Source organism: Simochromis diagramma, unplaced genomic scaffold, assembly GCF_900408965.1.
Source record: "Simochromis diagramma unplaced genomic scaffold, fSimDia1.1 OVJJ01000430.1, whole genome shotgun sequence".
Classification (NCBI taxonomy): Eukaryota; Metazoa; Chordata; class Actinopteri; order Cichliformes; family Cichlidae; genus Simochromis; species Simochromis diagramma.
Window position 1 is genome coordinate 503705 of NW_024387258.1, and position 26296 is coordinate 530000.

The 26296-nt window shown below is 40.8% G+C and overlaps 1 protein-coding gene across 3 annotated transcripts in view; it reads left to right on the forward strand.

The window, feature by feature from the left end:
• LOC120715250 (cell migration inducing hyaluronidase 1) overlaps positions 1 to 26296 on the forward strand; it is a 146703-nt gene that overhangs the window by 96743 nt on the left and 23664 nt on the right. For all 3 annotated transcript variants that reach the window (XM_040002109.1, XM_040002110.1, XM_040002108.1), the window contains exons 12-16: positions 3921 to 4090; positions 10394 to 10603; positions 12535 to 12740; positions 17576 to 17645; positions 18128 to 18256. In XM_040002109.1, the coding sequence (XP_039858043.1) occupies positions 3921 to 4090; positions 10394 to 10603; positions 12535 to 12740; positions 17576 to 17645; positions 18128 to 18256 (785 nt within the window). The remainder of the gene's footprint in view (positions 1 to 3920; positions 4091 to 10393; positions 10604 to 12534; positions 12741 to 17575; positions 17646 to 18127; positions 18257 to 26296) is intronic.

Sequence of the window (26296 nt, forward strand, 5' to 3'; positions counted from 1 at the left end):
TATTGAGGCACTGAAGTTGCTATTTATTGTTTAGTTTTTTTACTGTATGTATTTATTTATCTAGGACTCCTGTCATGACAATTGTGTATTTGCCACATTGTGAGGACTTGCCTCCCTTATAGAGGACAGTTCCATGTTGCTTAAATCATTAAATCAAGACTTGCCAGAGTAAGGATAGTTCATCACTAGGGAACTAGAGCTAGAAAAAGATATCAGGAAATGAATGTAAGCCGAGTGAAAGGATGGTAACACATCCTCTGTGGGTATGTATGTATGTGTATTTCTAAATGTGCAGTGTGATAGAGGCCAGGTGGAGACAGCCTATAGCAGTGTGTGGGAGTTGGTGGAAGGTGTTTGGTCTGACTCGGGGCCAAGGAAAAGTCTTAGCCTGTATCCTGGAGGACTGTATGTTCTTGACTGAGCCCATTCATGTTGGCACACACACACTTGGATACCATCACGCATACTGATATGAAAACATTCGCTTCCAGACTATTTTTCTTTCTGTCTCGCTGCATTCACATGCTATAGCTCTTCAGGTCAGCTTTGTCAGCCCTCCTGTTTGTCCCTCGGAAAAGCCCCTGGTGCTTGCAGAAGCTAAAACTGGCATGGCATCTTCTTTCCTACCTGTCAATTCCTGACACTAATTCACACACCAAAAAGATAAGTTTGCATTTCAGTATTAACAGATTTATTTTCAAGTCTCCACTGAAGCTGCTGGAATTTCTTTTCTGCGTGGCTGCATAAAAATATCAGACCTAGTAGCGCTCTCTGTTTTCCTTAGGCCTCTGACATCACTTGTTATTTTGCTAAGTGAAAGCCCTGCTTTTACCAGCCCGAGGCTTTTCCTCAGAGCTCTTGTCACTCTCAGCACGACTATAATCTGTTACATTAATTCCTGCTCACGTGCCACTTTGCAGCACTATTTTTGAACACACGCTGATAATCGAGTTTGTCCTCCACCCTTGAGGTTATACACAAACAGGAAGAGCGTTGTTTTTGTTGTCCCAGCAGAGAGCTGGGAGATAGATGAGAAAGAAAGCGAGACAGCCTGAGGCTATTTATCAGTATGACTTCAATCATTTGAACATTTGACAGTTCTAACAGGCATATTGATTATGCCTCCTTGAGTCATGGTGGTTCGTGTGTCCCAATGATCCCAGGAGATATGTTGTAGGGGGCTTTTGCCCCTGGTAGCTTCAGTTGAGTCCATGACCACACTATAGTGCCCAGGACAAGATTAACAGGGCCCTACCATGGAGCCAGTTCTGAGCTCACAGGCCTAAGTCTATGAGGTGCAGCCCTCTCATTGGCTCATCACCTGGAGGAGGTGTTGTAGGAGTCAGGTCCAGTGTGCAGTCAGAGGTCAAATCTACAACTTCCTCACAACTCATCGCTCTGGTGACGTAAGAGCCCCAGTTGGTGTCTGATGTTGAACGATACGAGTTAACCTTGTGCTCACTTCAGTGGATCTCTTAGACTCAAAAACCAGTCTCCTGGAGAAGGGCTGGACTTTTACCAGCATGGAATTGCCTCGGTGAGAGATGGGGCGATTGACCTGTACGCTGGGGTTTCTCCCAGTCGGGTAAGAGGCTTGTTTTCCTTCAGGGGAACAGTTCCTGACTGTCCTAACTGCAAACGATTAATTGTGAGTAGTCACTGAATGCTGCTGGCGGTGACCCCTATCAATCACCAGTCACTAGGCTAAAGTGTGCAAAGTGCTATCTGCGAGTCAACAGCGTCAAAGGGATTGCAAAGAAGTATACGGTACTGCTGCAGGTAACCAACTTAAAACAATGTATTGCTTTTTATTGAGCAAATACAAGTGAAACCTCTTTAGCGCATCCCTTTGTAATGCAGAAGAAATTGCAGCATTCAGTAACTCGTCTTTTGTTTGCACTGTAAAGAACAGGGATCTAAAACCTTTAAGTCTGGGCTGTTGATGTTTTAAATCAGAATGAAAATGTTCTTTTGTACTTTTTAAGCTCTGGCTGCTCTGGTGGAGGGAGTAGGTGGAGAAAAGAGATTAAGCATGTGTGGGTGTATGATCCTCACTCTCTCAGATTTCACACTTGAATATTTCTTTGACAGTTTTTTCCTGGCTTGGCTTCAGTTTTTCTAATCAGCACGTTTGTGTTGTTGAGGATATGTATGTGGAGGAGGGCGGACGAGAACTGTTATCGTTTCTAAGAGCCGTCTTCCACTTACTCTGATCTTGTTGTCCTTTCTACTTCTCACTGCTTTTCATGGGATCATTTTTGCTTTTTCCTTCGCTGCTTTTTTACTGAGGTATAAATGGTCCTTCCAAGGCTTTATTTTAATTACAAAAAACATAATACTGTAGCTTGCCTATGAGGCCCAGTGTGACGTGTGGGGGACGCTTTGGGTTTTTTGCTCGCTACAGAGTTTTAGAACGATTGCAGAATTCAGAAACACTTTGTTGTTGTTTTGTACCTGCTGTTGGTACCTTTGGAGCATTTTTCATGAAAGTATCTGACAAATAATATTACAGTGATTACATGTCAGAGCATAAATGGGCTTCCAAATAAATTTTGACTCAAAAACACTATCATGGTGGCATTGATCAAAAATGCCCCAAACTCATAGATGATGTCACAGTGACTGAGTCCATCTTGGATAAGCAGAATGGTCTCCTGCCTTTCCCCCCAAAGAATCAGTCAGCACAGTGACTTGTGCTGGTATTCCCAAAGCCATAATCAGAGAATTTTCTTCTTGAATGTTGGGGAACTGGTCAAGGTGTAACCTGTCTTTTTGGGGCGATCGTGGCTCAAGAGTTGGCAGTTCATCTTGTAATCGGAAGGTTGCCGGTTCGAGCCCCGGCTCCGACAGTCTCGGTCGTTGTGTCCGTGGGCGAGACACTTCACCCGTTGCCTACTGGTGGTGGTCAGAGGGCCCAACCTTGCCTCTGTCAGTGTATCTGTAGCTGCAATGTAGCTGCCATCACCAGTGTGTGTGAATGGGTGAATGACTGATTGTAGTTTAAGCGCTTTGGGGTCCATAGGGACTAAGTAAAGCGCTATACGAATACGGGCCATTTAGCATTTTTAACCTTGTTGCTGAACAAAATTGAGAGAGAGGCCATTAAAGCAAACACCTGGGTTTGTGCCTGTGTGGTTGGAAGACTTACCTGTAAAAGGTCTTTTATTTCATCCTGCCTTTAACTTATAAGAACTACTGCAGCCACAGGATTAACTAATTGCTGTTTTTCTACATTCTAGTCTTTTTAAATGTTTTAACACTTTGTTGATGCTGTTATTGTTATTTTGAATTCCAAAAAAAACACTGTGAACTTCAGGATGATTCTTATTTAATGCTTTCTTTCTTTCTTTCTTTCTTTCTTTTTTTACATCTATAGATATTATGATGCTATTGATTTCTGATACTGTAATGGATTGGAATTGCACTGGCTCTATCCCTTTTCCAACTCCCTGATTCTCCTGCATTAAATTGTTACATTTGCTGTTTGCACGAATTGTTTTGTGCTTTTTGACTTGATTAAGCACCTGCGTCTGTGTTATGGGATCTGCACTGGGCATCAAAAAGCGATGGGCAACGTCAGACTAAAAGAAAGGAAAATACCACATTGATGAAGTAGTTGCATTTCCACAGAAATAGGCCCTTAAACCTTGCAACTGCTCAAGGAGTAAAAGGGCACGCTGCCTTTTGGTTGCAGCAGGCTGAGGAAAGTCGTCCTTACTGGCCAACAAGGTTATCAGCAGGTGCAGCGTGGATGTTAATAAGTTCAGTCTGAGTGTGGGTAAGGCAGAGGTAAAGAAGTGCTCCTGTGGTTGACTCAGAGTTGAACTCGTCTTCTTTGTCTCTGACGCTGATGTGTTGTAGGTCAGTGTGTTTTCACACCAACGGTTCTTTTTTACTGTGCATGTTATCTGTGTATGCAGGTAAAGCCAAGTTTATCCACATGGGAGAGGAGGTGGATGGGGTAGATATGAGGGCCGAGGTCGGCCTGCTGAGTCGTAATATCCTGCTTCGTGGTGAGATGGAGCCCAGCTGCTATGGCAATGAGGCCTGCAAGTTCTTCAACTTTGACACTTTCGGAGGACATTTGAAGGTAAACTCTTCTGTTAGCTGTCGTTTACAGAATAGGCAACACCGTGTGAACAGGCTTGAAAAGGAGGAAAAACAATCCCTTTAAAGAGAACCTGTCGTAGCCATTTATTCCCAGCTTCATACTTTAATTCTTGGGCTATACTATAGAATAGTGTTCTGCCATCTGCTTAATGATGATAATGATAATCCTTTTATGAGATCGTAAAAGCAGACATGCAGGGCTTCTGCCTCAGCTGTCTGAGGTGAAGTTAGGGATATGACCACATTTTACATCATATGGACCCAAGAGTAGAAAAAAAACCTGTTAAAAAGAAGGTTATGACCTGTGAGTCAAGCAACAAAAAACGTTTTATTCCAGACCAATGACAGCTACTTTTCTCAGGAACTGCAGAGCTCCACAGAGTGGGAGTGATTACTGTACACATACACAGGAAAACGGTATAAAGCTGCCAAGCTTCGGTGCATTCTTGCTCGCGTGCTCTGCCAAAACTCCTCGTCCTGCGCCCTCATAGCTACTACACAGAGAAATTAGTAAATGCACTCCAGGTGTGCCACACCCTCAGCCAATCTGCTGTCCCATTCCCTCCTACAACCAATCCACAGGCGATAGCCTGCCATCACATCCACCCACTGCCTAACTTAGGCCTGGGATCTATCCAGCCTGATCTACTCTTCGCCATAGGAAATCAGCCACCAGATTGCCAAACACTCTTTTACCATGTATCATGCTTTAGCGAATTTCAGGTTCCCACTGGTGTAAAGAACTGGATGGTCAATCCCACGTATGTGTATCCCATGTATCCCGGTGCTTAGGGGTGTGAAGCAGATACTTCACATAGAGGGCAGCACCTGAGTGTGCTTGCCCACATCTGTTCCAAAGTCTTTGCCTTCTGTGCTGGCTGTGACCCCGACGGTTCGCTGTTACTGAGGTACGTTGGAACCAGTGAAACATGTTTGCCTCAGTAACCCCAGAGATGGAGTGATTAGTGCACACGCCCAGGCCAGTGCTTTACAGCTGCCCAGCTTTAAAGTGTTTCTGCTCAGCCACACTGTCCCACCTCTACCTCCACAAACCATACCAAACACCACAGCTGTGTGTTTGACCAGGACTCTAGCCAATCGCAGCATTTTTCATCTTTTACTTTGGAACTTTATAAGGAAACCTGATTATTTAGTAACACAAACTTTAATAAAATACATTTTTCATTGACAATAACAGATATATTAGCTTTTGTCAACATTTGAAAAACTGTCAGATGGTTGGAAAAGCCTTGGTCCCATCTGTAGGTCCTACAGCTAGATGAACATAGGGTCCCAATTTGAATTTGAAAACATAAAAGACATTACTCAGACTGTATACCAACAAGTCCAGTACTCTTCCTCAGAGACACAGAGGAAGAGTATTTGTCCTTTCATGCTCACAGATGGAATCGTGCTCCATAATTACTGACTTGCACACATTTGCTGGACACTGTATTGTGACACCTAGTGTGTCATTATCCATCTGAGTACCTGGACCAGACTAAGTTGGATAACACTGAACGAATTTCAGGTTCCCTACTGCTCCTCCAAACTCTTACTTGGGGGAGGAGCTCCATCATACTGTTTTTGAGCCCTTTCTGTTCTCAGTACACATATGACTGTTGATCATCTCATAACAGCTTCATTACATTTAAAGAAAACACAGGACTGGTCATCTAATGGAGATGAGTGTGCATACAGACAAGAGGTTATTTTATCTTCTATGTTCAGAGTCATAATAATCTGGCTCTGAACACCACAAAGACCACAAAGAGAATGTGGAGAGTCTCTCGTTTCAGGTTTCTGGGTACACACATCACAGAAGACCTCACATGGACACTGTGTCCCTCTAAAACAGTCTGTACTTCCTGTGCACCCTGAGTGGCTTAAAGCCTTCTGGTGTTTTTGTACTGCTGCACCATTCAAAGCATCCTCACTCACGACATGCTGACATGATATGGAAACAACTCTGCAGCAGATAAGAACACTGCAGAGTCATAAACCTTCACAAAAGATAAACAACACACAGCTGCCTGCCCTTGAAGACATGTGCATATTACACTGCCTGCAGAAAGTACACTGCATCCTAAAGGACTCGTCTCACCAGCTGTTTGAACATCTGCACTCAAGCAAATGTTACAGGTGCATCAGAGCATGCTCTGCGTAATTAAGAACCAGTCTTAATCCTAGATCCCTCTTCCCAAGGGCAGAAGGTAGTGCAGGTCATCTATGAATTAGAAGGTTGGTGGTTCAATCCCCGTCTGGTCCATTCTGCATGCCAAACATCCTTGTGCAAGACACTAACCCCAAGTTGCTCTCCGATGCATCCATGAATGTGTGTGAATGGTAGCTAGAAAGAGCTTAAGCATAGAAGAAGTGGCTGTATGAATGGCTTTAAAAAGGTGAATGAGGCATGTTGTATGAAGCACTGTGAAAAGCCTACAGAAGAATCAGTCCATTTACCATTCACTAATGAGCTCTGCTCAGGAACCGCACAGTGATAATCAGTGATGATCATTTTCTACACAAGTGCAGAATCTGGTAATTGTCACTGTTTGTAACCTGCAATGTTTTTGAGCTCTTTTAAATGCATCAAATAAATTGGGAGAAAAGTGAAAAGGACACAGCAGCAGCTCTTTTGGACGCTGACTTTTCAAAAGCCGTGCTCCTGCTCTGTCATTTTTTCTGCGTAGCCTTCACAGCCGACACTTTTTCTCTCTGCCAGAGATTACAACTAAATGCAGCTCAGTGGCACTCAAAGTATGTTTTTACACTAAAAACTCTGGGTCATTAGAAATAGCAGCTCTGAATTGCACCCAGAGTGCTTTGCACATTATAGGTGTAATATGTATTATACATTTAAAATATTTTAAACAATAGAAATGTTGCTGCTTTGGTAGGAATGTGTGTTTAGAGCATATTAAAGGCAATAAGTTAAAAAGATCCTTTAAAAAACACATTTTTGAGCATCGTTGTTATACTGAAGCTAGTCTTTTGTTTCTTCTGACTTCCTGCACATTAATGCACCACTACAGCAAATAATCCACATTAACATCTAAAATCTTAATTTAGTTTAAGGCTCATTAAGACTCTCGGGCCTCTGTATGTGTTCATCACTGAAACGTCCTTCTTTCTGTCAGCCTCGTGCACCCTATCATCAGAAAAAGGCAACAGAGACACTGGAGCAGGAAGGAGAGGGGGGAGTGTGTGGTTGTCTTCCTGCTGCCTCAATGCCTCCCTTTCCCCAGGGCAAGCTATCATATTCCATTATAAATTTCCATCACAGCCTCATGTCACATATTTCTCATGCATGGGTGTGTGTGGAGCATGAAATAGCATAACACACACATGAGCACACACACACAGAGGGTGAGAAACACTAAATGCCTCAGGACAAGTCCTGTCGTGTGAAAACATCCCATCTCCAGAATTATTAGCTGGTCGCAAGCTGAATGTAGCTGACTGTGATCCGGGTGATATTTCTTTCATTTTTTAGCCTTTTCACAAACACTATGATGTAATGAAAACCAGTGTGACTGCAAGAAGTGTTGGTTCTCATGATTCTCTGGGTTTTTGGGACATAGCTGCATGGCGTCACAGAGTCTCCTGGCATCTGCCATTCTGCTTCGTTCTCCACATCAACCCATACCTGTCTGTAACTTCATCTTTTATTTGTCCAAATTTCAGTGTTTTCATTATTTTAACGTCCTGTTCTGTTCCTCTCTCGTAGTAGTATTGTTGCTGCTTTAATAGCAAGTTATGTCACTGATCATATAACTCCTTTAAAAATACTTCAGTGAAGTGGAAACAAATGTGGTGACTCGAATTAGCAGAGGTGAGGCCTAGCAGACACTGATGTCAACCTGCCAAATTTCAGGACTTATCAGGATCCAAAAGTGTGACTAATTAATACAAACATGTTACCTGGAAGAAAACGATCCATGGTGTCGAAACGACTCGTGGTTTGTTTGTTTGTGTTTTGTTATCTACCAGGCTGTGAAGATGCTTGCAGACATGCGTATTTGAACGCGGGAGTCGGGGATTTGTCTTGTTCCAGTTTTGTTACATTGATTTAAAGTTTTCACTGAACAATGGCTGTTGTAATAGTGATTACAAGTGTTGGGGTCATTACTCAGGAAGAGTCACGTATCACACATCACTCGTTACTTTAAAAAGTAATTCAGTATCTCCCACTTTACTGACACCTTCTCTGCAGTTATACCCGCTACTCAAAATCTGCATCTCTGTACCACTTTCTACCTCCCACACATGCACGGAAATCAGCTGATTGTAGCCGCGAGAGTGTCCAGGAAATAAAAAACATGTTTCTTTCTGTTCGCCTGGCTGGCAGAGAACTAAAGAATGACATCATTGTAACCGTGATGTAATTATTGAGTTCAGTACTGCAATGAGTTACATTACACTACATTACAAGACATACTTGATTCAGTTCAATTTTATTCATATAGCACCAGCACCAGTTACCTCGAGGTGCTTTCTATTATAAGATAAAGATCCTACATTAATAGAGAGAGAGCTAGATACTAATAATAATTAATGGTTAAATGCAGAGAGGTGTATAAATACATAGTGAGTGAAAAACAAACACTTGATGCCTAAAGGGAAGCTCCCAGCAACGTAGGCTTATTGCAGCATAACTAGGGGCCTGAAAACTGAAGGCTCTGCCTCCCATTCTACTTTTAAATACTCTAGGAACAACAAGTAGGCCTGCAGAGCGAGAGCGAAGTGCTCTAATAGGGTGATATGGTACTACAAGGTCATTAAGATAAGATGGGGCCTGATTATTTAAGACCTTGTATGTGAGCAGCAGGATTTTGAATTCTGGATTTAACAGGAAGCCAAAACAGGAAAAATCTGCTCTCTCTTTCTAGTCCCTGTCAGGACTCTTGCTGCAGCGTTTTGGATTAGCTGAAGGCTTTTCAGGGAGTTTCAGTGAGTGTGCAGTCCTACGTATTTGTTTAATATGTGCGTTGAAGGACATGTCCTGGTCAAAAATGACTCCAAGGTTCCTCACAGTGTTACTGGAGGCCAAGGTAATGCCATCCAGAGTAAGAATCTGGTTAGAGACCATATTTCTAAGATTTTCAGGGCCGAGTACAATAACCTCAGTTTGATCTGAATTAAGAAGCAGAAAGTTAGCGGCCATCCAGGTCTTTATGTCTTTAAGACATTCCTGCAGTTTAACTCATTGGTGTGTGTTATCTGGCTTCATGGACAGATAGAGCTGGGTGTCATCTGCATAGCAGTGTAAATGTATGCTATGTCTTCTAATGATACTGCCTAAGGGAAGCATGTATAATGTAAACAGAATTGGTCCTAGCACTGAACCCTGTGGAACTCCATAATTAAACTGTGACGAGGACTCTCCATCAGAGGTCTCAAACTTAAATGAGCTGAGGGCCCCTGCTGCCACTGTCATCTCATGTGAGAGCCACTGTAGTGTTCAAGTAATGCAAAAAAACTAACATGAAAACACTGAGAAATATTTCCTAAAACATAGCATTTTGTTTGTTTTTTTACATTTCAAATATTGTATAACAAGACAAAACCGCAAACGTGAACATTTTTTTTTTCCTCACTCTTAACTGAAGCCTTACATTGAACTACCAAATAAACACATCGGTCCTCTCTTTGTGGCCAGACACGTGGCAGCACTTCTGCTATCGTTTTGTTTGTATTTAACAAAATCAAAATGAAGACCTAAGTGTTCACTTTAGTTTTTGACTCGCTCACTGAACTCAGCCTCAACATGTTTGTGCGCTCTGCTCATATCGCCTTCATGTTAAATCATTTTTTGCTTTTTAAAGAACTTATTCTAACATTACACTCAACAACAAAAAAGTCACTTCAAGGGACAAATTGCACTATATTTCTCAACATTAATATTCGGGCTGCAAGTAGGGGTGACGTGGACCGCAAGTGGCCCCTGGGCCGCAAGTTTAAGACCCCTGATTCACATGAACAAACTGGAGTCCCATTATTGCGTTAATCAATAATGTCATGTGATCACAGTAAAAAAGTACAAAGAAATAAATTACACCCAACACTGGTAGCTACGTCCATCTTTTATTTACAGTCTATGTGCAAAACGAAGAAATAGAACATTAGAATAAAAAACCTCCATAAAATAATGATTTATAAATCTAAATCTGACACTAGTGTTGCTAGTCCTGCTTTTCATGTACTTTTGTTTTTTTGCTTGTGTCTGATTGATGCAGTAACTGGAGCTCTCTGACTGAAATGTGTCCACTGTCATCACCAGGTGGAGCATGGTTTTAGGGCAGTCCACATATCTGGGATGGAGCTGCAGCACATGGGCCAGCAGACCATGGGACACTATCCTGTCCATTTTCACATGAATGGAGATGTGGATGAGAGGGGAGGCTATGACCCTCCAACGTCTGTCAGCGATTTATCCATTCACCACTCTTTCTCCCGCTGCGTCACTATCCACGGCTCCAATGGACTGATGGTCAGTTAGGAAGTTGTATAATTTATTTCTGTATTTTTTGTATGTATTAATGCATATATAAGAACGCATACATAAAAATGTGTAATTTATTGTTAAGAGTCATTATTGCAGCTCTTAACCTTCACTGGCTCAGAAGCAACCTGGTAATGTTAGGGACAGTGTTTTTGTATTCGTATAGCGCCTTACTTATTGGTGTTGGTGACTCTTACTAAGGCAGATACGATGACCTCATTTAAAGGGTTTTATATTCTTTTTAGTCTCCAGTGATGTCTCATAAAATCATTATTATAGTGACAGGCATATAATTTTAAATCTCTTAAAGAAACAGTTTGTATGAAGATGTATATGAAATATATGAATTAAAACGCAGGAGATTGGGCACTGTGTGACATGGATAATAGGGGGATTCAAGCTATTAAAGACAAGTGCACGACTATAAGTATCTTGGGGTCTTGTTCATGAGCCAAAGAAGAGTGGAGCGGGAGATTAACATCTGCAGATCTGTTGTGGTGAAGAGAGCTGAGTATTAAATTGAAGCGGTTAATTAATGTTCTTACTGTCAGCTATGGTCACAGGGTCTGGGTAGACCACTGACATCTCTAAAGGGTGTCTAGGCTCTGGCTTAGTGATAGGCTGAGGAGTCATTCATGTTGGACTCAGAGTGGCTACTCCCCCAAATTGAAAGGGTCCAGCTGAGTTAGTTTTCAGGTTCATATCAAGCAGGTTGCTTCTTCATCATATTCATCATATTCCAAGATTCCCTGCTGTCGCTTGTGTAGCATTAGTGCTACTCTGTTCTGCACTGGCTGCCCATGCACGTTTCTGTCTGGCTACATTTGTTCAGCCTTTCACAGACTTTAAACTGATGTATCCTAAATTTGGCTGAAAAGTGAAAGCGAATAACAAGCACAAATTCAACCTAACTTCAACCACTTATCAGTTTGCATTTATCCACTGAACCAGAGCTTCCCAAAGTGTGGGGCCCGCCCCCTAGGGGGCCGCAGAGCCATTGCAGGGGGGCTCGGTATAAAAAGGGGAAAAAAACAAAACGCTTGGACACTGCTACCACGGGGCGCCCACACAAACGCAAAGCAGGAGATGAAGCATCGCTGAATATGTTTCCAAACCAACTTCATTCTAAGACAAAGACTAGAAAATATGGTGAAGCAAATCTGCCCTTTGGCTTCACCTGCACAGGTGCTGAGGTAGGTCTCCCTGCAGGGTTGGTTTTCGCTGGGCTGTTTAAATCACAGACAAACAGGATCCCACATTCTTGATTTTTACTTTACAAACACTTGTTGTAATGACTAACTGCTCCTGACATGTTGGAGATGTTTGCTCTTTATACAGTAAAGTTACAGCGGGATACAAATAACATCAGGCTGATCCTGCCACGATTTGTCTAAATCAGAGACAAACAGGATCCCACAGCTGTTTATGTTTTTAAACCCATTTTGCACAGAGAGGCATTCTTTGAAAAATGCATTGACAGCAATGTTGAATATTATTACACAGGAAAAAACACAACTACACATAAAATAATGACACCGTGACGCCTCTGCCTTTGTAAATGGAGGGACAGTAACTGCGTGTAAAACCTGCAGACAGTCAGATTAACAGTATTTTGTCTCTATCTGCCATTCTGCAATTCATCTCACGTAAACATGAAAAAGTTTGGGAACCACTGCACTAAACCATTTTTGTTGACTAGAATTCAAAGCTGAAGTTGGGTTAAATTTGGTGCAAGAATTTGCTTCCTAAGCCACAAAAGAAACGCATTTGATAAATAATGGAGCTTCTGATGAGCAATTACACTTTAGAAAGTTCACACTTTTGTTATAGACATTTTTTTCGACAGTTAGATTTGAAATGGACCCCATGCACTATGGTGACCTACTCTGCAATCAGTAATGTACTCTGTTGCCTCCCAGGTAAAGGATGTGGTGGGATATGACACACTAGGCCACTGTTTCTTCACGGAGGATGGTCCAGAAGAAAGGAATACATTTGAGCACTGTTTGGGTCTGATGGTTCGAGCAGGGACCCTGCTGCCTTCAGACAGAGATAGCAAAATGTGTCGTGACATCACTGATGGAGCATATCCAGGATATGTGCCCAATCCACGTCAAGATTGCAGGTACACAAAGAAAGTTTGATTGTACATAAACGACATGTTTTAAATAGATTTTTTAGACTCTCTTGTTTAGTTGTAACTGTCTACTTACAGTGCCTACACTGTCTTCTTTTTTTAAAAGGTCATTGTTCATGATACCTGTTCTAAAAAGAAGTTTCAGTATTGAGTTTTTTAACAAGTGTGCCACCATCTTGTCCAAGTATGACTTATGATGTAATTCATTTGGTTGGTTGGTTGCAGTTACTAGCTGCATCTTGTGTTGGCTGAGTAACGACTGAACCAACTGAAACTAAAACTGAAGAGCAGTCCAAGGGGCTCATTGTTAGATGTGACGTGTTTGTACAAAAACGAGGACAGATGCTCCACTGCTGCACTGGAGAATCCAGAATCACTTATTTTGTAAAGCACTTTAGATTTGATACCACATTTACAGGTAACAACTGTGCTGAGCTGGTTTGTGTGTGTCAAACAATGAGGCATAAACCTCCAGAGATGATAAATATTAAGTAGCAGCTATCCATCCATCCATTATTAGGTATTTTAGTAAAATTATGACAAGATGTTGGACTATAAAAGTGCAAGCAGCATGTCTTCACATCACTTCATTTCCATTATGAACAAAACAGAGACATTACGGTTTTTGAATGTAGACTCTGTTGAGAACTACATGCTCATCCTATCATTCAATTCAACGCAATTGTATTTATACAGCGCCAAATCACAACAAGGTGCTTTATATTGTAAGGTAGACCCACTCAGAATACATAGCAGTTTAGTCCAGGTCACATGACTTTCTATCTCACCACACTGTCTCTGCATGACGGGGATGAAAACAGTTACTTAAAACAGTCATTTAGGGCTCAAGTGCTTTCACTGTTTTTGAGCATGTGTGTTTTTATGTGCATGAGTGTGAGTATGCATCTGGCAAAATCATTCATCCAAATCATGCCCTTCAGATTAAACAGTAAGACATGGCACTTGGTTATATAAGCATCAGTGAAGATGCTTCAAGCTTCCTCTTTTGGTTTTTTGATTTTTTATTTCCCAGCAGACCTGTTTTAGCATCAACACACATGAGTGAATGAAAAGCAATTACATTTTTCTGCTAAGGTATTTATTTCTACCTCTACAGTGTATGGATATGTTCCAGTGTTCTACTGCTGACTCCCACACAGTGACTATTTTTATTTGCTTAGTTTTGATACGAGACCTTCATCAGTTAATAGTTAAGGGTAAAACAGGCAGCAACCTTACACGGTGCAAATGCTGAATTTCAAGAAACTCAAGAAAGTAACAACACAAAAAAATGATCTGAGTTATTAAACATACGTCGAGTCTTTTGCCTTTCTGTCTTATCTTGTCATCTTTTGTTGATATTCATATTTAGCCGTCCTGCCATGTAAATACTGAGATGCTTTGACGTGGCTTTAAAGAGGCCGTTCATGCTGAAAAACCCTTTCAGTTGGAGCAATTCTGCATATAAGTGATGTGAAAGACTCATTGCCTGTTATTGAAACTGCTTGATTATTTCGACGATAACGATGGCACAATAAGTTATTAGGTTGAGGGAATAATTGATTTTTATAGAGGGGTAGGTTTGGATTTTTCCCTTTGTTACGTCGCTATTTAAAAATTGCATTTTGTTTATACTTCAGTTATTTGATGTATGATTAATGGGTAAATTATTTTAAAAAACAACTTGTGTATATATTGTATATAAAACTTAACAAAACATTCTTTGCAAGTAGTAAGATATTGTTCAACAATGCACTGACAGGCAGTGAGTCACTTACAGTCTTGACAGAGGTGAGTTGAAATCCACTTCCCTCTCTGAAGTAAGAGTGTGGCCAAAAATGAAACCCTGAACTGAAAGCTTAATTCTACAATAAAAAGATAAACATATATTATGGTGGGGCTATTAGACAGAAACAGGAGTGAGCAAGCTAATGAATAAGCTACTTTGAGAACCTACGGCTATTGTGTGATGACTCAGTCACTGGGTAACAGCCAGTGTTGTGGGCTTTCAGATGGTTCCAGTGGATATCCATAGAGCTGACATGACTGAATAGTAAAGCCACTATTGCATGTTAGTAACTTTTGCCTGTTCTCACATGTAGTTTTTCCTCATTTTATGGTCTTGGTCTTTCTATGCTTCACTTTTTCTCCTGCAGATATATTTACTCTTTCCTTTTGTTTAGAATAGCTTCAACATAGAGTTTGAAGAAAAGTAGCTCCACTAATGTTTGTGGATTAGGCTGAAATTCACACTCACTGAGAAAGTGGTTACTTTGCACCAAGTCAGGAACATGATCACATGCTAGAAAGTTGGTTTGGTGTCCTGTTAAAGTAACTTTAGGTCTGCCTGAGCCAATAGAGTGCTCCACTAAATGCACACTTTAATATCTCATTCATTTGTTTATTACTATTTTCAGCGTGACTGAGGTGACTTTCTTCTTAACTCTGCTCTATGGTAAAATAAGCACCAGCACTAGTATTTCCACTAGTGGGAAGTGATAATGTTTTTCAGTAATTTGGTGATGTTATTAATGCACTGTCAATGTGTGTTATTAATTATAACCATAATAATTAAAAAAAATCCCAGTTTTGCCATTAAACCTGGACATGATTTCCCTTGATAGAAGCTAACTTGGTTGAGGAATATAGTTTGCTCTCCCTTGAATCATGTTACCATGCCTACAGTAAAAGTGTTTTGGTTTTTTTGCAGACTTCTTATGTAAATGATTCTTTTGCATTGCACTGTTGTTGTATTCATCATTTTAAGATTTTAAGACTAACTACAAATTCCCATAATGGAGCTGTGCAAGTCACATCATTGTCACACAATTGAGCATGGTGACTTTTAGCTCAGCTCTCAGACCTTCCTCCCTCCCATCACTTGTGACAGAAATCACATCAAGCAGGCTGGAGGGGGGCTAAACCTTGATTGGGACTGGTTGAGACGTTGATTACATTGAGCTAATATCATTCTCACCTCAATTGAGCTGCAGCAGGGGGTGATGAGTTGACAAGCGTAAATCATTGTTAAGGCTGCATAATGGAGAGGAGATGTTAACAGATAGGTCAAGTTGAGAACTGTGAAAGAAAGCAAACACACTCTGTTCTTCTGCAAAAGGCAAAAGCAGAGGTGGAGGTCTGTGATCAGTACAATTTGTACATCATGAAACTTGGTGGAAAGGTAGAGCACGGATAATGAGAGAGCTTTCAAATATTCTCATGATATTCCAACCCTGTGACTCCATGATAACTGAACCAGTAGCTCCGTTCAGTGATAAAGACGGGGGTTAAAAGCTCTGTGATCATGATATGAGGTGGTGACACAATCTCTGTCCCAATCATTACATACACCTGCATGCGTATGTTGGGTACTTCATGAGGATCATTTTTTGCTAAATAAAGATGAATGACAAGCAAAACTTTCTAGCATGGATATTGAACTACTGGACAAAAGGAGAACCCTGTGAATGTAATGTATGTTTAATGCATCTCCTTCACCTACTTCATGCTGATGCTGTTCTGGAGCCATTTCCATCTTATGAGAGTTGTGGGTTCGAATCCCAACTGGGGCATCTGCATCCAGTAAGGGTCCCTAGGACCCACCATACTAACAATGAGCGAGAGAAATAGAGGACAGGAGAATAAATCAGCTGTTCTCGACAGAACCATCCAAGGTCTACTCTTAGTGGAACAGCACCACCAAGGCTAGGCTAACTCCATCTCAAGCCTACAACAGGAAGAGCATATGGCAGAAGGATGCAACACATAACGCCAACGCTCAGTGGCTGGTGGACCTTAGAGCAGACCACTGAAACGTCCCTGAACAGGAATTAGTATGAATACCATAGGGGCAAAACACCAGCTACTGGTAGACAGAACAGTCATCTAAGACTGTAAGACCAGGCCCACCAGACTGTGCACTGTCTGGACTGATAACTTGCCCCACACCTGGATCCTGGAATGCCTAGAACTATACAAGATCAATGGGACCCTAAGAGCCTTCTTCAGGAACTCAGTGTGGATAGGGCGGACAACACTAGAGGCCAACTTCAAGCCCATAGCACAAGTCACCATCAAGTGCGGGATCTACCAAGGAAGTCCTCTGCCCCCACTACTATTATGCATAGGCCTGAACCCCCTCAGTGAGATCACTGACAAGACTGGCTGCAGATACTGACTACAGAATGGAGCACTAATGAAGCACATGGATGATATCAAGTTGTATGTCAGGCATGAACGATACATCGATTCACGGATCCACACCACCAGGATCTACAGCAAGGACATCGGAATGTTGTTCAGATCGAAGAAGTGTAGTCAGATGGTAACAAAGAGAGGGAGGGTAGTACAGAACTGAGCACATCGAACTACCAGAAGGCAACATTGCAGACATCCAGCACAGCTAGAAGTACCTAGGGATCCCACAGGCAAATGGGAACCCCAACCACTCCACCATTTGACCTTAGAACTGAAGAAGCTTCTCGGATGAGAGGTGAAACGTCTTCAAGCAACTTAAAAAAGTCCAGATGCTTTTCTTTCCAAGTTCCTTAGTGAATGTGTACTGTAGTGACATTTGGACAGTTTCCCTCATTTTGGGAACAGAACATACGTCCTTACTCGTGTAGAGTTTCCTTCTTGTTCTAGCACCCTGCAGGACTGATTTCAGATCCAGACATAGACGTAAATTATGTCCATTTTTGCACATACAACACTCTGACAATTTAGAAGCTATTTTCTCTCCTTCTTCTCCTCTGCATTACTGATTTAAACTATTTATGTGAAATCCAACATTTCTTTTCTTTTACAACAATCTTCTTCTATAGTGCAACTTCCACTTTCTGGATTGCCAACCCTAATAACAACCTCATCAACTGTGCGGCTGCAGGCTCGGAGGTGAGTTGTCACTTTCTCATCTCTCAACCCTTCCCCACCCCTCCTATATCCCCTGTTTCTCCAGGTGGAGCTCTTTCTCATTACCACATTGCCAGGTCAGATTAATGGCTGTATACTTCTATCACCGTCTGGAACAAGCAGACAACAGACGCCTTGCCATACTTTCACTATGATAGAGTGCCAATTATGATCTTACTTTGAGGATTTCACCAGGATCCATTGGGAGGAAGTGTCAATTATCCTCACCAGTATAAGAACTTTTCTCATTTACACACTTGTAAAGAACAATAGCAAAACAGAGACTGACATGCAAAGTGCAAAACTGATTCTGTGGTTATGTTTATGTATAGGAGTCTGCACATGTTTGTGTATGAAATACAGATAGTTTTTGTTTTACAGATAAAGTAGTTACTGTAAACTAAAACATTTTATCCTAACAGCTCTGTTTGTAACTACATGTCTATTTGTGTGTAAACCCTCAGGAAACAGGCTTCTGGTTCATTTTCCACCATGTGCCCACAGGCCCCTCAGAGGGGTTATACTCCCCTGGATATACAGAGCACACACCTATGGGCCAGTTCACCAACAACAGAGCCCATTCCAACTTCAGGGTGAGTCTGAGGATGAACTGCTGTGGGGAGATAAAGAATGCTGTGATAGGGAATTTGACTAAACAATGAATAAAAAGTTGGAATTTGTCTCTATTTGTTCAACATATTAAGTATTCAGTTAGTTACTGTTGGAAAGAGCAAGCAGGAAGTGAGCTAACGAAAAGAAGTTCAGTCTTCTGCTTGGAGATAAGGTTACTGGGTACTGGCAAAGTCTTTTCTTTCCATGACCATGTAAACTGTGCCTCTATCACAACAACTTCCACAAATCTGGGAAAGGATAAAATCTATAAAAGGATTCTTAAAGACATAAGTGTTCATCAGTCTACAATAAGATGATGACCAATATTAAAAAAGGGGAAAGTAGAAACCAGTCATGTCACGGCTGGGGCAGCAGTCGTGTGGTGTTGTGAAGGAGGACCAAAGTATCAGACAACGGCGGTGATGCGAGTGAGTTTATTTACAGTGAGTGACAATGGACAGAAGTGAGGACAAAATTAAGTGATAACCTAAACTGAGGAAAACTAGAGAACAAACCTGAAATCATACAAACACGGGAAAACGGCACGGAGAATGTCGGGAAAAGAGACACGGAAATACACAGAGTTACACAGACAGACCGACACCAACTATATACACACACACACAAGGTAATCAGGTAATGACACACAGGAGGGACGCACAGCTGATCCTAATTCACAAGACGACAGGAAGACACAAGCTGACACAGTGATAACAGACACAGACCTTTAAAGTAAAACTCAGGGACACGAACAAAGCACCAGGAGAACGACACAGGAAATAAACCCAGAACTGGAAACCCTGAGAATGAAACCTACATACTAATAAAGATAACCATGAAGAAATTAAACATCAGATGAGCTAATAATAATAAACATAATGCCAAACACAAAACACTGGGTCAACGACCCAGCACCATGACACTGATTTCAGGTGATCTGATTGCTTGGATGATTATTTTGTTTACTCCCACTATTATGTACTTAAATGGTTCACTTCACAATCCAAATACACAGTTTTGCAAAAACTATGGCCTCACCCATCCAGATAATTGAAATGAGGTGTTCTTCATTTGACTCATTTGGTGTTTGATTATCAAAGCAGAGCCAATAGCTCTCATTGGTTTTGCAATGACAATCAATAGAGAATTAAACGAATAAGTGATATCGATAATGGAATCAGAACAGCTGAATTCTTATCAATTCGCATCCCTTATCATACAAAACCCTGTCCCCCCAAATTTTGTAGCAACATGGATTTTGTTTTTGCCCGACAAGTATACTGAACGTTGAATCTAGCAAACAACACATCAGCTTTTTTGTTAGACCTCTCTCAGTAATTTACACTAAGTGTGAAAACACTGTTGTTCATTCGTTTGTTCCGAATTGTTCAGGGTAGCTAATTATGGTCAAACATACAGCAGGTCATCAGAAAGTTGGCAGTTTGATCCCCAGCTGCTTTAGTCTGCGTGCCAAATATCTTTGGGCAAGATACTAACCCCACGGTGTGATCGTGGCTCAAGAGTTGGGAGTTCGCTTCTAATCGGAAGGTTGCCGGTTTGAGCCCCGGCTCGGACAGTCTCGGTTGTTGTGTCCTTGGGCAAGACACTTCACCCGTTGCCTACTGGTGGTGGTCAGAGGGCCCGGTGGCGCCAGTGTCCGGCAGCCTCGCCTCTGTCAGTGCGCCCCAGGGTGGCTGTGGCTACAATGTAGCTGCCATCACATGTGTGTGTAAAATGGTGGATGACTGGTTGTGTAAAGCGCTTTGGGGTCCTTAGGGACTAGTAAAGCGCTATACAAATACAGGCCAGGCCATGTTACTCTCCAATGCATCAATCAGAGTACAAATGTGTGTAAATGTTAGATAGTAAGCATAGAAAAAAGTGCTTGTATGAATGGGAAGTGCTTTGAGTGCTCCAGTAGAGTAGAAAACCACTATATAAGAACCAATCCATTTATGAAAAATGTTTTCTTACTTAAGACTCCACCATGGTAAAAAAACAAACAATGACAAACTCCCACTCGCCTCTGAATCAAACCTGTGACACATGCACAGGCTTATTTTATTTGGTGTTTCAAAGTAAGAGTGGAGAAGAGCTTTGGGCTTAGGACTTATACCTACCCTAGCTTTAACAGTGTTTTGTGGGCCTACTTGATGTAACGTTTTATGTGGTGAATAATAAAGAACATCAGACTAAAGAAAGAAAATTGCTGATCCTATAAAAATGTCAGCTTCATTTGTTTCTACTCCTCCATCCTGCCTGTGACCCAGAAAGCAGTCTCAGTAAGCCATGCTGAATGATTCAGTTCTTTCAGGACAGACCAGTTCCAGAGAAATTATAGTTGACAGAGATTTCCCTGCTTTCCTTTGCACAAGTATTTTTAATTGTCATATAGTGTATAGTTAACTTACTTTGCAATATTTTCTTTCACTTGTCATTTACAAGTGCGTGTAGAACATTTCAAAGGATACAGTCCCTAAGAATATCACAGATAATGCTAAATTCACAGCTCACCAAACATGAACACTTAATGTTAAAAGTGCCGTCATCATCAGTGCTGATGACCTGTCCTCCCTTAAATGGTGGAATTGGATTGGATCCATTTTTCCACAAAGCCAGCAAAGATACTGATGGTTATACAGTGGTCCCCACTTCAATTCAATTTTATTTACACAGCATCAAATCACAACATCAGTCGCCTCGAGGCGCTTTATATTGTAGGGTAGACCCTACAATAATACATACAGAGAAAACCCCACAATCATATGACCCCCTATGAGCAAGCACTCTGGCAACAGTGGGAAGGAAAAACTCCCTTTTAACAGGAAGAAACCTCCGGCAGAACCAGGCTCAGGGGGGGGCGGGGCCATCTGCTGCGACCGGTAACTTAGTCACAGTGATAGTGTGAACACACTTTTGTGCAAGAACTGAGAAATGGTCAAACTGTTAGAAAAAAAGAGAGATAGTTGGAAAAAGTCAAGATAACAGAAACGGAGGAAAGCAAGCCAGATGAGTGGAATGAGATTGGTGGTGAGATAGGACCGAGTTTGGAGTTACCTGTGGCTCCTAACACAGCACAGCTGGAGCAGAGAGAGATTTATGAGGCACCACTGAAAGGGAAGCGCTGTTGTTATTGCCTTACTTTCTCAAGCCCTACAGTGATTTCTTTCCTGTTCCATCTCACTCTCTTGTTCCCTTCTGCACTTTTAATTTGGATCATCCTAACAGGAGCATAAATCATGTGAGGTTGGTGTGAGAGAAAAGGTTGTTTCAGGGCTGCTGGTTGAGTGTTCAACAGCAACACAATGGCAGTGTCTTTGTTTAGAAGCAGCACACTGCCATTAGATTACTTTTATTGTTGTGATATGTTTTATTTTATTTAAGAAAATGCTACAGAAGGCTGGATTAGAAATTGGGAAGCATGTAGGGTTATTCTTTGCTTGATTTAGGAAAGTTTCAATAAATGTTTCTTATCAGATGATTGGATTTAAAGCTTTGTTAAGTGAGATATGGGAACATTTCATGCAGTGTATTTATCCTTTATTTAAATGTTTCCCAGTTCTCTGTAACTGTATTTTTTCATAGTTTTACTTGCCTCCTAAATCTATGGTGATTGATTTCAAAATCTGTAGCTCTTTTCAGGCTTTAGGGGCATGACTGTGATGATGACTGGTAGGGCTGCTCAATTAATCGAATTTTAATCACGATTACGATCTGGGCTTTCAACGATCATTAAAAATGACTGAGCCGATTATTAGCCCCTCCCTCACTTATCCGCGGCACCTTAAAGGCCGGTGTTGTGCCAAAAGTGATTGTCTGCCAAAAACTGATTTCCAATGTTTCTGTGTGTTTTTTATGTGTAATATCTTTACGTATGTTCGTAAATAGACTTCGGTGAACAGGGTTTACAAAGAGGTTTTATATAGAATTTAAAAATTATCTGTTTTTCAAGTATCTTTACAACTCTGTGTTATTGTACTTACATTATAACCAATCCGCTCCGTTATCCCCACTTCAAATATTTTTATTGAACTATTGTAATATTTGCTGCCATTTCTTCTGTCCTCTTGGCCAACTTACTCTTACAAAAGACATTTTTAATGTTAATAAGATTTTTTTTAACTGCATAAATAAAGGTTATATAAAAGTCACTGCCAAAAACTGATTGCGACTTCTACCTTGTTACACTAATGTTGTTTGTGGCTCAAGATGACTTTATATCATCCATGAGGGATGCATTTGACATATGTTTCACATATTATAGCCCAACAAGTTACTTATAGCAGTTTAAATACGAGCAATCAATTTTTGGCAAATACCGGAAATCAGTTTTTGGCAGACAATCACTTTTTGGCAAAAATTGCATAAAAAGCGCTTGCAGGAACAAAAACATAATATTCCAGAAACACGCTTTGCCGATCCGATCAGCTGTTCGTAACACTTCCCACAGTGAAACAGACGTCAGCGAGAACTATCGCATGTCTGCCATTTCCTGCCCGAAACTGGAAGTGACGTCATTTTCGCGGAAAATGTAGTTTTTTACTTGTAGGCCTTAAAAGCCTATACTGGTGTTTTTATAAGTCATGTTTGACTTTATTCTTTTCTGAATAGTTTCTGTGATGCTGAGAACTTGAATTGCACTGCTGGAAAAAGTTTATTTTGATGCACGTGCTGTTTTCTTTGCAAATTTGCATCATAGGATTGTTTTTCCTTTTTCCTGCAGTATATAAAAATTGGTGTATTTCAAAAATAAAACTATGAAGACACTCAAAATAAATTTCCTGTTGTTGTAAACTATTTTTTGCAACTTTTTTGTATTTAAAGTTTTGAGGGATAAGCCTCTTAAATTTCTCCAAGTAGAAATATATGTAAAAAAAACCAAAAACGATTTTCAATTTTTTTGTAGTTTATTGCACTTTTTTGCAATTAATGTAGTTACTATGGACTTAATGCATACATATTATTAAAATATGGGCTATAACAGTTGTATTGATGTATAGCAACTTGAAATGCTCCCAAAAATGGCACTACAGCATGTAAAAATATAATATAAGCTCTGGCGGACTTGGTTCTATAGTAGGTCTTAAAGGGTTAAATAAATATCGTCAAATAATCGAGATCTCAATTTCAGTGAAAATAATCGTGATTATCATTTTTGCCATAATCGAGCAGCCCTAATGACTGGTCTTATATCAGCAGAGACAGATGCATGCCAACCAAAAGCAAGTCTCAACAGTGTTAACAGTGTAATGTTACTTCAGCAAAGCAAACAGGAATCAGTCAGCTGAGGCTTCACCTTGAAATTTGATAAACTAGTGTTATAAAACAGAAGGAATTATAAATAACACCTCACTTCACCTAAAGGCCTGTCACCTTTGTCACTGTTTGAGATAATATGACACTCAAACCCCGGCTCTCACTCTATAGTCTTCATCCCTATTTTCTTCCTGTATGTAATGTCTAAAACAATTTATAAAATTGATTTCATTTATTTATTGATTGATTTTTATCTCTGTGCCCCTCACATGTATATACCCAATTTGCTGCTGCTCACTAAATTTATATGATCTCATGGTAAGGTAAGCAGAGTTTATGAAGAGTAGTCTGGTGACACTGGTATACGAGTGGCTTGATTAACAGGAAGAGATGTTTTATTATATTTTAGACACGTTGGAGTGTATAAAAATATGGATGTAGTCAGTGGCATGTTGAGGAGCTAAGACTTATCATCCTGATGCTAACAAACCTGTGTAACTAAGGAGTAAGTAAGCTAAGAAAGGAGTTAATAATGAAAACTGTTCCAAAAGGAAACAAGTACACAAACGTGGGCAAACCCAGCACACAGCTGCAGGCTACAGCTGCCTGTCAGCCACAGCAGGCACACTTCTAAGTTAAGACTGATTACAACCCAGAGTTTTCACTTACTATGCAGTTGCTATCCTCAAGCACGACCTCAACAAGTTTGAGGTCTTCCACTGTTTGCATCAGATTATCAGAGTGTCCCTCCTCGACCATCTTATCAACAGCACAAAACGTAGTCAATGTCACCAGCAACCCTCGATGGAAGAGCTTATCCAGAAGCAACGACTGCAATCTGGTTTGGACACGTCTGTTGCATGAGCAACCATCGCCTCCGATATCGACTTCTGCTGCATCACCTCTCCGCCCGCTGAAGAATCAAGCATGACGCACCCAAGAAGACTTGGATCAAGCAAATTGATGACGATCTTAAAAAACGACATCTAACCCTGGAGCAAGCAAAGGTCAAGGCCAAAGATCGCAAGGCCGGGAAGTGGATCGCTGACCAAGATGGAAACCCTACGGCACCCACGGCAACGTATTCGCTTCGTTGACGACCTCCCCTGTCGACTGTCAGCTAGGGACAAACGAAGACAAGAAAAGATGCAGTTGAAATGAAAGACTAAAGTGTTTTTTGTAGCATGCTATGAAATATTTTAACTCTACTATAAAGTCGAGCGTTTTAACGAAAACCCAAATGTTCCAGATCCTGCAGTTCCTTAAGGTTAGAAAGGGAATCCCTATAGACTCCCTTTTAGATCCAACTGCAGGTTTTTGGAACATTTGGGTTTTCACTGCCACCTGACATCTACAATTATTAAATGCCACGGAAAGTAACGCAGGTCAAGTTAATGGTCAGCTTTTTAAAAAACCTATGAAATATGTTGGGGCCAAAAGAGTTAACAGAGTTTTCACTAAAAGGGATTATACGAGCTAGCAGCTGTTGCTGGTTTACTGCGAATTACGACCTGATGCTGGGCTGCTCAACATGTGTCTGGAAAAGGGTGCACAGGAGAAGTCTTCTGCTACTGAGCCTGATTTATTGCTTGAAGAAGCCAATAAAAATGTTTCATAACATTCATGCATTTCTCCTGCAGCTAAGGGAGGGAAACAGGACGAAGGTAGTGGTTTCAACTCAAAATTCATTTGCTGAATAAAAATTGTACCTTCAGTTGGAAACTTGTTGACGGTATATATATTTTTATTTATTATACTTTTGACATTTTTCCAAATAATGACAAGAGTTACATGCAAAATTAACCACAAATCATTTGTTAAATCAGCGCTAAACAATTAATTTACCCAGGGGGCCTGTCAATTCTTCTCAATATTAATTTGATCTCTTTATAAACTGCTACTGGGAAGAGTTGATATTACAATTATGCAAAATGTGAAATAGGTGTAGTACCAGCATTTTATCACTGTTTAATCAATATTTCTAAAACTGTTTTTGCAATATTTTAAAGATGTAGAACTGTTATACTAAGTGCTGTTGGTGTTTTACTTGTAGTTTAATTACATCTGCAGTTTTTAAGTTCTTTTTTCTTTTTCACTGAGAGAAATCTGGTCTGTTTTGGGCTTGAACAAGCAGATTAAAGTCACGTTCATCTGAGGTGGAAATGCATGAGACAGTGGACATCGTCACTGAGACAGGATCTGCACCTGGATTTGTTAAACTTCATCCCTGAGAATGCTTGTTCGCTTATAAAGGTAGCTCCAAAGAGAGCCAACATCTTCACATGTCTGCTCATGTGTGGAAACTTCTCCCTTTGAGAGACAAATAAAAAATAAACTGTAACATCGACTTAAAGTTCTGCTGGTACCTCTTTTGTATAAAGATGAGTAACCGTGCTGCTCTGGTCCTTGACTAAGTAGGAAAACATGAAAACTGTCCTCTTTGTTTTTAAACTGAAGCTCCAGATTTCCCATAATGCCCACAGTCCATCTTGGTTTAACTGGAGAGGGGCGTTTTCAAATCCTTCATTTTTTTCAAGGCGTGTTAGAGCACCACCAAATACTCTTTGATAAACTCTAAATCAGTCAATGGCTTATTGGTTTTTGTAATGTTGTGGGAAATCACAAAGCTGGTCTTGACTGCTCTGTCCCTGGATGTGTAAACTTTGTGAAAAAGCCCTTTTGCTAGTCTCAAGTCTATTCCTGCTCTGCATCAGTCGGGTTCTTGGATTCCTTCGTGTGTTTCGTCTCATAATGGTGATGATCTT